General features: G+C 33.1%; 1 protein-coding gene across 2 annotated transcripts in view; it reads right to left on the reverse strand.

The window, feature by feature from the left end:
* ric8a (ric8 guanine nucleotide exchange factor A) overlaps window positions 1-14,144 on the reverse strand; it is a 141,312-nt gene that overhangs the window by 82,792 nt on the left and 44,376 nt on the right. For both annotated transcript variants that reach the window (XM_035365958.2, XM_035365956.2), the window contains exon 3: window positions 743-953. In XM_035365958.2, coding sequence (XP_035221849.1) covers window positions 743-953 — 211 coding nt within the window. The remainder of the gene's footprint in view (window positions 1-742; window positions 954-14,144) is intronic.

Here is a 14,144-nt window from a genome sequence, read left to right on the forward strand (position 1 = left end):
TTTTTAATTTCTTCATGTAAGTTTCATACCATATTTTACAAAATTTAATTTAGACATAATTTGAGTCGCAAAATCTAAATATGGAAAAAATTGCCATGCCATTTTAGAAAAAATCTGAGTTGAGTCAAAATACATACATTAGAACAATATTATGTAGAAATTTAATATATATCCTAAGTTGCGCTTTTGAAACATGAAAAACGCAATTTGAATTTTGTCAATTGGCCCAGTAGAACAGGAGATATAGAACTGTCCCCCCCTTTTTTTTTTGGGCACAGTGTATATATGATAATTTGACAGACTATATTTTCACCTATTAAAATGGAAAATGTACATGAAAGTGTGCCTAATTTAATGTCATGTGAGACAATTATTAATATAAAACTTGCAGTGAATTAACATACTGTTATTTTGTTATTTCCACAAATATTATTCAGGTTATGAAACCCCTATTTTTAACATTATATACAGACAAAAAATTTTCTTTGTTAATTATAATGTTCACATTAGCTTTTATTATATGAAACACGGAATTTCAAAATCTAATTTTTTTTATTGTTCTATTCCAGTTTTGAATGACAATACTGAAGAGAATAACTGTATGGACACAAAATATTAAAAGATATTATAATAATTATTTACACAAATCATAATAAATTTAAGATTTTCCCTATTGTTCTGCTTGTGAAATTGATAACTAATTAATAAGAATACTAAAAGAAAAAATTTTGATTTGAATTACCTTTTACATCATACACTCTAGTACACTGATTAAGAATTTCTTCTTCCTCAGCAATTAAGCCAGCTAAATTCACTAAAATACCTATTGCCTGATTATTAAACAATTCCTCGATATGGATCTTTTCTCGGCTCAAGATACGTATACTTGCGAGACAAATAACTCGTCCTTTTTCATAGTTTGACACTTGCTTGAATAACATTGTCACTAAACGCTGAAAGAATAAAATCAAGAAAATAGGGATTATGATTCTTCAAAAATTTATAACAACAATCTTCTTGCAACTCATGAAAGCATGCAAATTCTTAACTCAATAAATGCCCATTTTAAAGGAATATTACCATTAAGACACAATAACACGCCGAATAAATACTGATTGAGAAGTCAAACAACAAAAATCAGCGTTAATTCACAAAATTGGAATTTTGTGAATTAACGCTCATTTTTGTTGTTTGACTTCTGAATGAATATTACCATATTTACAATTAAATATTCATGACGAACTTTCCCAATAATCTTAACCTCATAGCTTAGAAATTCACCATTTAAGAGAAAACTAAACAATTATATTCTTGTTTGTTGTTTACAAGACATTTAATGTTTCTGTATGCTTACATTTCTCATCATTGAAGCGCAGTTGCTTAATTCTTCACTCTACAGTCAGAGCAGCTTTCTCCTTCTCATGCATATATCGAGCATGTCTAAAGATTAGAAATTACGGTGTGTGCAGAGTGGCTAGAAAATAGCAACTTTCCAGTATTACTCAAAGTCTTCAAAATAATCCTGAACCAGAAAGTTTTGAATATAAGGAAGTATCAAGCAGAAATAGGTGTGCTTAATAAAGAAGCACTTAGTTATTGGTATCTTCAGCTGATTATGAGTTGTCTGCTAGCATAATTAAAGAATATGCAAGATACTTAAAAAGTACTTTACTCACACTGTAATAAAATTATACGTTAAGACTCCCATGTTGCTACTTCCTTACATTTAAAAGCTTCTACTCACTCAGATTTATCTCAGTATTTTCTAATCCTCTATGTATGGATACATTTAGACTAGCATGTTTTAAACGTTTTTCAAGTAAGATCCCTTTTACATATTACAATATTCCACAGACCACCTTATTCTTGCCCTCTTTAAAAGCAATACTGTAGCACATGATACTACCGGCATACTTATGTCTTTAAAATACCAGTAACTAAAATTCATTAAAATATTCCACAGACCACCTTATTCTTGCCCTTTTTGAAAGTATTTTAGCACATGTTACTACCAGCATACTGTAATGTATTTTGTAGTAATTGACAAAAGAGGCAATCTTCTTATTAGAACATAAATTTTATTTCTAGTTCACGGAGACAGATAATTTGAAGAAATTCTTTAGTGGCAAAACTTTCATACTACTACTAGCTGGTAAAAACTTCAGAATCTAATTTTTAAAACAATTTCTCATGTTGCTGAGCAACGGTTACATAATACAAATATGGCGTTGCCACTTCAACAATAAATTAATTAAATAATAAATAAATTTATTAAATAACAAGATATCAAGATATTACAACCTCTCTTCCCTCCAGATAAACTTTAATTTATATTTTTATAAATTAAAGTTTACCTTTTTTTTTTTTTTTTTCAAAACAACAATATCAGCACAATACACAATTGAAATACAAGAATTTAAAGAAGAATTAAACACGAAATAACATAATAACATACACTGAGGAAAAGAAAAAGAAACAAAATATTTTTTTTTATCTATATAGAGAAACAAATTATTTAATCAGGCCAGGGAGTACGACTTAATGCGTCTACATTTTTATGGTTTTTACCACTTCGATGAACGACTGTGTAAAGAGTTGTAGTACCAGTGCCCATCTCATAAGTCGTGGATTTAGACTCATATTATTTTTGAGCCAAACTAAGGGATTATGATTGGTCATGATGAGGAATTTAGTATGCCCGTCTAAATAGCATTAAAGTTTCTTTACAGCAAATATTATGGTGGCGCATTCCTTTTCTGTGGTATACTTTTTTTAAGTTTCTGTAAACTTCTTACTGAGGTATAATCAGTGGCGACTCGTAATAAGCACTGTGGAACTGCAGCACCCCCTATTTCCACGTATTATTATTTTTAATATTTAATATAGTGTGCCCTTTAGTCTTTAATTCTTTCTTTATACTTTTACAATACATAATCCTTAAGCTTAATGTCAGTAGCCATTCCCCACTTTGTGAAAAAGGTAAGAAAGTCTTTGTTTGGAACTGTGCACGTCAAAGTTCCAGCAACTTGGTGTTTGGCTGTTCTGCGTATGCGCACACAGAGAGCAGCACGCGAGCCGGGTATAGAGAAGAGCACTGTCGCTCTAGCAGTGCTGAAATTCTGTTGCTGAAAAGGTGATTTCAATTTTCTCAGTCTGATTGGCAGAAAATTTCGGTTTTATTGTTTTTCTCACATCTTCAAAATCTTCAATTTTCTTAATTATTTCAGTAGGTGAAATGATGGTTGTCCATTGATCCATAAAATGTTCTTTGAAATCAGGAGAAATACACTTTTTAATTTGATCAACCAGCATGAGATCTTTTAGCTGTTCAAAAGTTTTAATGTTTAATCCGTTAAGCCATCCTTCTAAATAATTCTTTAATTGATAGTAGAAATCATACCAAGTACCTTCAGTAGATTTTTGGTGTTTATTAAATAGTTGTCGAAATTTTTCCGCACTCAATTTAATTCGTTGTAACAGTAAAATTTTTACATATTCATACTTTTTCGCGTCCTCTTCTGGTTCTCTAGCAATAAGCTGAACAATGTCAGGAGGCAGCAATGAAATAAGTTGAAGCACTTGATTTTCAGCAGGTATATTCATTATTTTAGCTTGACGCTTAAATAACACCAGAAATAAACTTATTTCATCTTCTTTAGGGTTGAAACATGGCATGACATCATGAATTCTGATTTTTTAAAGGCTGCTCAGGAAACTGTGTAGTTTCTACCAGCTGTGCTGTTGCAGCCATTGCGTTCAACTGAAGTTTGTGTAGCTCAAAAGCTCTAATTCGCTCTTCTCTTTCCCTTCTTCTCTTTCGCGTTCTTCCTTTCTTTCTCTTTCTTCTCTTTCGCATTCCTTTTCTCTTTCTTCTCTCCTTTCTCTTTCTTCTCTTTCGCGTTCTTCTCTCCTTTCTTCTCTTTCGCGTTCCTTTTCTCTTTCTTCTCTTTCGCGTTCTTTTTCCCTTTCTTCTCTTTCACATTCTTCCTTTTTCTTCTCTAATTGCAGCCAGTAGTTCTTGAGTAAACTCCTCATCATAACCGGGACTTTCAGTAATCAATTTATGCAACTGAGCAATCTTAAATTCAGGTTTCACAGTTAAATCTAACTCTTCTGCCAGTACTTTTAAATCCTGTTTTTTACTCCGAGCTAAGAATGACATGTTGAACAAGTTACCTTTAATAGGCTTTCTTTTAAAATTTAATCTAAAAGATTGTACTTGTATTAAAAATGTATAATTTCTGGCAAGACTTGACGAAATTCACACTATCCAATTGGAGACAACAACTTTGCCAGGTTGGCACTAAATAATATAATACTACGTTGGGTTGATGTTTTAACTCAGTATTCACAAGCCTCGTTAGCTATATAACTATATAACCACCTTTGCGAGTTAGGCAATACAATGGAATTTTACCCACGTCAGTTTGACAATTTTACTATCTATCTCCCCGCCTGGTTGGTGATAACAAAAGCAATTTTTTTGCCAGTTTGGCAATATAACTTTTAGAATATACAATCTATATATTACGTCGGGATGACGTTACTATCTACCACGTGCCTGGATGGCGAGAACTTAGACTTTTGCCAGTTCTGCAGTATAATCAAATCACTCTACGTCAGTTTGACGTTATTACTTATTTTTCACGCACCTGCTTGGCAACAAATTCAAAAGCTCAGCTAGCAGTTCTTTTTCTTTTATAAATGCCGGAATGGCTTACACATATCAATTATCAACATAAAATTTCAATATAAATAAAAGTAAAGCATAAACAATAATTTTAAAATACTTTTCTACCACAAATATCAATTATAAATTTCTCCTAATATTTTTAGTATTAGTTATTTTACACAGAAACTTTTACTATTTAAATATAATTCTGAAACAAAGTATTAAATTTCAATAAAAGCTTTTTTAAGAAAAACAAAAGTTAATCTTATCTTCAGAGATCATTAATATCCTGTTCTGTCAATTCTTTGCTGCAACACAAGCTATAGAAATACAGAAGATAACCTTTGAATGATCCACTTCAAAAATCTGGCTTTAAAATAGCAGACTTCTGTCATCTATTTCTCCTTGAAATAAACTTATATTGATACTACCAAACTTGTTCTCAAAAATTCAGCAAATTTCTGGGATTAGGAGACCAGCACAATCAAAATTGATAATTGCACTCCTAATTTCCAGTATCTCGGTGGAACCTCCAATTAATTAAGACTGTAATGTATTTTGCAGTAATTGACAAAAGAGGCAATCTTCTTATTAGAACATAAATGTATTTATTTATCTATAAATGATGTATTTCTAGTTCACGGAGACAGATAATTTGAAGAAATTCTTTAGTGGCAAAACTTTCATACTACTCCTAGCTGGTAAAAACTTCAGAATCTAATTTTTAAAACAATTTATCACGTTGCTGAGCAATGGTTACATAATACAAATATGACGTTGCCACTTCAACGATAAATTAATTAAATAATAAATAAATGTATTAAATAACAAGATATTACAATACTTATGTTTTTAAAACACAAGTAATTAAAATTCATTTAATTTTAAGCAGATATTAAATCAAGTAAGTTAACAGAACAAAAGTTATATTTATTTTTAATAATTCAAGATTACTAGAGTCGTAAAATATTTACCTTATGAACTAAAAATTAAATGTTGGCACTGACATTAATGGCATAAACGAGCCTGCTGACTCTCGCATTCGAATTGTTCAATCAGCTGTTCTATATTTGGATGTATGCTGATTAGCTTAAGTCTGAAATTGGTACATACATAAGTCAATTTCAATCCTTTTTTTTAATTTGAATTAGAGATGAAAACCCCTCTTATGCAGGTACATAGAAGCAAACTGAGTTCTATTTTTAAAGTGCTGTTGTCCACTACATTCTGTTTTCACTAATAATGAGGTAAAGAAATTAACCATACCTTCTGCTTGGAATTTCATTTTAAGTCCAGTGCCACTGAGAGTTAAAATTAACTGTTCTCTTTCATTTGATATCAGTTTGTTATTTTCAAAATCACAATGGAATGAATGAAGAACTGATGAAAATTCATTATATTTAACATTTAGAAAATAAGTTTTAAATTGTGACCTCAGAGTTTTGAGATGCAAGCATATGTTGTTGCAAGATTCTTTACCAATTATAATATCATTTTCTACTAAAAGTGAGTTTTAGGTGAAAATAGTAAAAAATTTCTTTGTTTTACACAATTAACCCACAAAGTTTGCTCTCAAACCTTTTTAATTTCGTATGGGCACTGAAAATAGTCAGAGAATTACTTTACTACGTAGACAGAGATTTAATTCACTTAGTTTTGAAAATACATCTGAAAGATATGCATGCCAGTGTATTTAGCCACATGTTATCAGCAAGAAATGATGCAAAATCTTGTTAATTTTGTTTATAAATAACACAGCAGTTCTGGCATTCCAAGAGGATCACAAGGGCAGACTTTAAGGATGATTTGCAGTCTGCAAATCACAGTTTGAGAAACCCTGAACTAGGCAATGGTTTATCTTAAAATATTAAATACTTGTTACTAACAATAGCATTTATTGTTTAGAACTTAAGTTTCAGGATTATTTAAAATTTGCACAACATCGGACATTTGATTTGAGCTTGTTTCTAAATACAAAACACCTGCAGAAATCATAGAACAATTTGAAAAGAAATAAAGCAGTCAATAACTCTCACATGCATCTGTCATTATTAGGTTCAACAACTTGAATAACATGAACAGGCTGGTTCAAAATGTCTTAGAGGAAGGGAATACAAAACAAAATTATATTTGCATGGAAATTTGTAGCTGCAAATACCTAAATGTGCTGGCAATACAAAAAGTAAAATAAATAAAGAAAAAGACCTACTAAGCAAGGTAATACAATATGTTAGTTTCTGAATAACATTTACAAACAACTGTAGTCAGTTTCAACAATTTGAATGTAAAAAAGCTGATTCAAAACATGTTGCACAAATTTTAAAGATACGCCAGGAATGCAAAAGCAAATTATTTTTACGCAGAAACTCGTAGCTTCAAACATGATACAGTCAAAAGTCGTTAATTCGGACACCTATAATTCAGAATGATCTATAATCCGGACCTCAAGCTAAAAACTTTCTGCGCATGCGCCGTGTTGGCACATGCGCACAAGCGTTTTACGCGTGCACGTAAGACCTTGACTACTGCGCATATGCGTGTGCGCAAGTGCAGAATACGTTTTCGCCTGCGCGTTTAATGTATAACGGACGGTGTAAGCTAAAATTATCTAATTATCTATTTCAGTTAATGTTAATGATTGCATTGTTCCTTAATCTTCGAATTGCATCCCGCTTATTATTTTTTGCAGACTGTAAGAGCAATTTTATAAAAGTAAACTTGAACTTTCGATTATGTCAAATAGAATTTCTGATGCTAGAACTTCCAAAGGATCTACAAAACGAAAGTATGTTTCGATGTCCAACAAACAAAAAGTGGAATTGCTGCAAAAAATTGATAAAGGCATCAAGAATGTGACAGAGAGGTTAGTGAAAACGAAAAAATTTCGATTGACAAGTTAGTCGGTATTCTCGGCACAGCAATTAACGGGACTTGAACAGCGGAACTTTGTAACTGAACAAGAAATTATGTCTGTTTATAGAATTAAAGAGAAAGTATTATCACATAAAACGAAGCAACTTAAACAACTTACATTGAAAGAAATGTTTAATAAAGTAAACAAAATAAATATTACGCTTTTTTTTGTAAATTTTGATACACTTTAGATCATAATTGTTTTTTATTTCATAAATTACGGTTTCATATTTTTAATTTTAGAATTTCTGCATGCCATCTTACGAGATTTAAACTGATGATCTATAATCCGGAATCGCCGAAGTCCCGACGAGTCCGGATTAACGACTTTTGACTGTACTACAGTATGTTAATCAGACTTACATAAAATTCATCCTTCTGAGAAAGTTCACTGGATATGCAGCAATGAATGTTTCACATCATCAGTGCAGAGATTATGCAGCAGTATTGCCAGGAAAAACACACATACCTCGATGCCTAAGCTCAAAATGCACATTTAGCTTAATTATTCTAAGGATCAAGACACACTCTCGGAACACACAGGACTGGGCTTCATATGCTAGCAATAAAGATTGGATAAGCTATATCGGATAGCAATAAAAATTGACCTTTGCTGAAAGTGCCATTTATTGGCTAATTTTGCTATTAGCAATGTCAAAGGGCGTCACCAGCGAAATAAGGTCTCACATCAATAACCCTGCATTTTAATGTTAAAGAAATGGCAGACATCTTAATGACTCTTATGAAAGGTCAGTGTCATAGGCTACAACAGTGCTTCTTAAACTTTTTTCATTTATGACCCCTTTTTATCATCGATATTTTTTGTGACCCCAAGTATTAAATATAAAACTAAGATTAATAATTTATTTCTGTAGTAAATAATATACATTTGAAAAGAAGTAGTCTTACGATTTGTTTCACGTATACAAAAATTAATGAAAGAAAACATAAAATTAATAGCACAACAATGTTCAGATTGGCATAGTTTAGTCAAGATCTCAATCGATTTCAAGGGCAAACAGGTACATGTCCCTCTTTGTCAGGGGCAAAAAAAACTGCAAGACTGGAAAGGAGTGGCAATCACTTTACTGTGGCTTAATACTGCTTAGTCTTGCAGATTTCTTTGCTTCTGACAGAGGAATATGAATATTTAGCCCTCGAAACTAATTGAGATCTTGACTAAATCTATGCCAAACTCAAGGTTGTTGCATTACTAATTTTATGTTTCACTTGCCATGTTTCTCTGTTTTCATTTTTGCTATAGAAAGAAACTGTGTTTCACTGAGACAGATATTAAAAATTTTTGTGGAAACTTGGAAGTTTCACAGTTGAACATTTTCTTCTTGGGCTATATGAAGGTAATTAATCTCATTAATGTCAATCAAAAATTGTTTATGAAACCAAGGTATTTTTTTAAATCAAAATTCTATATAAAGTACTTACAAAATTTTATTTCAAGGTTTTTAGGTGATCCTTAATAATTTTTCAATTAAACATTTACAAGTATTTTTTTCAATTGTAAAGCTGACAATAATCAAAAACATTTCAAACAAAATATTTTGCCTATATGCCATTTTTGCCTTGAAAAGATAAACTAAAATCACAAAAATTCTCAAAAACATCTGACAAACAGCACAGTTTTGATAACCATTAACTCATTATTATGAAAAACTATTCAAACTCATTATGAAAAATATGCTCTTACTCCAAATTTTCAGGCTACCAGTGGAACATCCATTAATGTTTATGGTCAAAACAATTACTACCAATTTAAGGTTTAAGATGCAATTTTACTTTCTCTTTTTATACTTGCAATTTTACATGCTCAATCATAAGTGCAAATTTTTTACATTCCTCCAATTTAACTCCTGATTTACACAATAAGTTCTAATTAGGGATTGCAATACCGGTATACCAGAATACCGAATACAGTTAAAAGTCATTAATCCGGACTCGTCAGGACTTCGGCGATTCCGGATTATCGATATTTCCGGATTAGAGATCATCAGTTTAAATCTCGTAAGATGGCATGCAGAAATTCTAAAATTAAAAATATGAAACTGTAATTTATGAAATAAAGAACAATTATGATCTAAAGGGTATCAAAATTTACAAAAAAAACTTAATATTTATTTGTTTACTTTATTAAACATTTCTTTCAATGTAAGTTGTTTAAGTTGCTTCGTTTTATGTGATAATACTTTCTCTTTAATTCTATAAACAGACATAATTTCTTGTTCAGTTACAAAGTTCCACTGTTCAAGTCCCGTTAATTGCTGTGCCGAGAATACCGACTAATTTGTCAATCGAAATTTTTTCGTTTTCACTAACCTCTCTGTCACATTCTTCATGTCTTTATCCCTTTTTTGGAGCAATTCCACTTTTTTTTGTTGGACATCGAAACATGTAGATCCTTTGGAAGTTCCACATCGGAAATTCTATTTGACATAATCGAAATTTCAAGTTTACTTTTATAAAATTGCTTTTATAGTTTGCAAAAAATAATAAGCGGGATCCAATTCGAAGATTAAGGAACAACGCAATCATTAACATTAATTGAAATAGATAATTAGATAATTTTAGCTTACACCGTCCGTTATACATTAAACGCGCAGGTGAAAACATATTCTGCACTTGCACACACGCATATGCGCAGTAGTCAAGGTCTTACACGCAAGCATAAAACGCCTTTGCGCATGTGCCAACGCAGCGCATGCGCAGAAAGTTTTTAGCTTTGAGATCCGGATTATGGGTGTCCGAATTAACGACTTTTGACTGTACTAGTATTTTGAGTCATTTGTACAATTTTGTAATACTGGTATTCACAAGTTTAAACACCGTATTTTCGGTATTTACTAGAAATTGTTTAAATTGTCTCTACTATATGTTCAGAGGTCGCAAAATAGTATATGTACTTTTTTGTTTTTTATGTCTCTCTAACAGGCAAAATTAATTAGACTGTGAATACAAAGTTGGATTTGGGTCGAAGGACACGAAGCTGTGTGGTGAATTCTTTGACTTGCGTTTGTTTACTTCGGCAAAGTGCTACGTATTAAAGTGCGGGGTTTCTTCCTGCATTGTGGTGATTAGTTTGCGCTTTAAGTAAAGTTAAAAACAGATTATTTTGTTCTCCTGGTTGTTTACAGAGAAGATACAGGTAGGAGAATTTTCTTTTTTATTTTGCACTTAGACGCAAATAGTGATGAAGAAAGATGAAGTGGAGCTCTGTGAATGGGTCTAGCCCGGACTTTCAGTATAAACTGCTCATATCGTCAGAACGTCTATTAAAAAATTTGTCATGAAAAAGGAGTAAGAAATTACACAGTCTTTCTTAAAGTTATAGAGAAAAATATTAACGTAAACAATCCTAAAATTTTGAGAGATGAAATATCCAGAAAAGTGGCTTTAGTTAAATATATTGACTTCATTAAAATTATAAGAGATGGAAGGCTTCTGATAAATACCTCAGTGGCAGAATGCGCAAGGCAAATATTAAATATATCTGAATTGCATAACGCAAAGGTCTCACTGATGACCATGACTGAACTGACAAGCAAATTTCTTCTATCGGCCATTCCAGTAGAAGTCGAGGTCTCGGAGCTAGCTAATGAGCTCAATCATAATGATATTGAAGTATTAAATTTAAGAAGATTTATGGCCAAAAGTCAAACAGTAACAAGAAACCCTCGGAAAGAGTACTTGTTACTATTGCAGGACATCACTTGCAGAACATGTAAAAGTAGGGCTGACAAGACATAAACAAGGTTCTACGATAATCCAAGGCAATGTCCTCAATGTCTGAGGTTTGGTCACAGGATTACAAGCTGTAGAGAATTAGTAAGATGTAGCAAATGTAGCAAAAATCACACCAGAGCACAGTGCCAAAGTGTGCAGATCAAGTGCGCGTTGTGCAGCAACTCACATGAAGCATTCTCGAAGAATTGTCCCAAATACATCGAAGAGAGCAATATTGTCAAATATAGTGCTGACCATCGAGTGCCTGTAGTAGAAGCAAGGCAGGGAGCAAATAAATATTCTTATGCAAAGGTGGCAGGAACTCAGGTGTCAAGTCCTGCAAAGATTTCCTGAAAGTCATGACTCCAATAATAGTTGTGTTGCAAGGTTTTTCTGAAAGTGCATTAAAAAACAGCAGGCTGACTATTTTGAAAAAATCTTAGCAGGGTTAGATCAAAAGTATGAAAGCATGTTTAACAAGTTCAATACAAAGTTGACTGAGATATCAGAATGCACTAGAGATAAGCATATTGGGAAAAGAGCTCTTGAATCCAACAGTGACCAGGTCTTGGATGAGCATATTATGAAAATATAATTAGTAAGAAGCAAGGGCAAGAAGCCCCATTCTAAATCAGAATCTATAACAAGGGAAGCCTATATTCAAAGCAAGCATGACATGAGTAAACCAAAAAAAGTCTGACCAAGGTTAGAAACTGTGATTTTACTCATAAAATGAGTTTTTGTTTTCTCTTCTTCTTCTTGCTTCTCTCTTTGCTTTTTTTTCTCATGTAGTTCAATGGGACCTACGTTTTGCTCATGGAATGCAAGAAGCATCTCTAACAAAAGAAACTTTATCATTAGCAGGAAAGAATTTTTCCGTGATGTTTTAATTATCCAGGAGACCGGCTTTCTAACTTAGATGATTTTTGCTTACCCGATAAAGTTATTTTTCACAGAGATAGATTAATCTCTTACCAAGGTGGGGGACTAATGATTGCCATCAAGAAACAATGAGCAAGTTTATTTGTACAAGATAGCAGTTATGATTTAACAGGAGGAGAAATTATGAGAGTTGATCTTCGTGCAAATAGTTCCGATATTTCAGTGATCAACGTCTACTTTCCCAATGGCCAGTTCAGCATGAAAGAGTGGGATAAATTTCTGGCTACGTTGCCCAGCAAGTTTCTTAGGTGACTTCAACTGTCACAACTGGCTTGGGGGTCAAGCAGGCTGTCAGCAGGGAATAGAGTGATTTTGGAGAGATGTAACAACAACCTTTGCATTTTAAACACAGAGAAGCCCACCCATGTAAATCCTGAAGGAATCGAATCCTGCATTGACATCATTTCGTGTTCAGCCGAGCTTTATGATCAATTGAAATGGGAAGTTTCTCCTGATACCTTTAGCAGTGACCACTACCCTATCAAAATTAAGTTCACAAATGATAACAATGCCTCTGCTGCTGGTAATTGGAGAATAATTGCTCACTGTGACTGGAAGAAGTTTGCTACAGAAAGCAGTAATAGAATCAGGGCTTTGTACCCAGAAGAAAGGAACCTGGAAAATGTCAACCGCATCTTGAGTGCCACAAAAAAAGAGAACCTAAAAAAAATTACGATTCAATGCTCAAACAGCCCGTGGTGGGACACAGAATGTAACTTCATTCTTCGCCAGAAAAGGAAATGCCTTAGACTTGCTAAAGCTAATCTTTCAAGAGGTTACTGGATCTCTTACAAGAAATGGAATGCTTACCTTAAGAGGGTCATTAAAATCAAGAGAAGCCTGTATTGGGAAAAAAATTTGTAGTCATACCAGAAAGGATGGCAATTTATTTAGGATAATTAAAAATATTCAAAATAAAAAAAGTCAGATCCAGTTCTCGAACAATATCTTAAAGTACCAGAATGGCCACACCTGGTCAGCTGAAGAGCAGAGCACAGTGTTTGCTAAGTACTATTCAAGATTCACTATTCAAAAATTCATTTCCCTGGATTTTGGTGATGAAGAGAGTAGCCGTATTAATAACCTCTTCTCAGGTTCGGAGCTCGATAAAGCTATCAGGAGCCTCAAAAACTCTCCAGGACAAGATGACCTTACAAAATATGCTATTACAGTTTTAGCTGATGACTGCAAGCAAGCGCTCCTTGAGGCCTGCAATAATTCATGGAATTCGGGTCTGATCCCTAAGAACTGAAAAGAAGCTATTGTTATTCCTTTTTTGAAACCTGGGGGTGACAGTGCGCTTGTTTCCAGTTACAGACAAATTTCTTTAATGCAAATTCTTGCCAAAGTGATGGAAAGGATGATTCTCAATAGATTACTTCCGAGGATCCGGCAAAGTAAAAGACTCTCAAACATGCATTACGGCTTTATTCCGAATAAAAGTTGCCTGGTCCTGCTTAATAAATTGTTAAGCAGCATCCTGCACCACAGGAAGCAAAGGAAAGTTGTTCAGCTGGTGGCCCTTGATCTGAAAGCTGCATTTTATTCAGTTTGGCATGATGGCCTGCTCTATAAAATCATGCAATACAGTGTTAAAGGGAATAGTATCCTGTGAATTGCTAATTTCTTGAACCAGAGAACAATCAGAGTAAAGTGGAGAGGGGTCCTTTCAAGAAGCTATGAGCTTACCAGTAGTGTCCCTCAGGGCTGCATTTTATCTCCTATTTTCTTCACAATTTTCATGCACGATATCTATGAAATTATCCCGGCTGATGTCGACTGCTATGTGTATGCAAACAACATACTCCTCTACAGTGTACATGTCTCATTCCTCAAGGTAGTCAGTAATTTGCAGCATGTGCTGTTTAAAGTGCATAGATGG

The sequence above is a fragment of the Stegodyphus dumicola genome, chromosome 12 (assembly GCF_044657685.1).
Source record: "Stegodyphus dumicola isolate Sdum_Otavi_A_Nest chromosome 12, ASM4465768v1".
In the NCBI taxonomy this organism is placed as follows: domain Eukaryota; kingdom Metazoa; phylum Arthropoda; class Arachnida; order Araneae; family Eresidae; genus Stegodyphus; species Stegodyphus dumicola.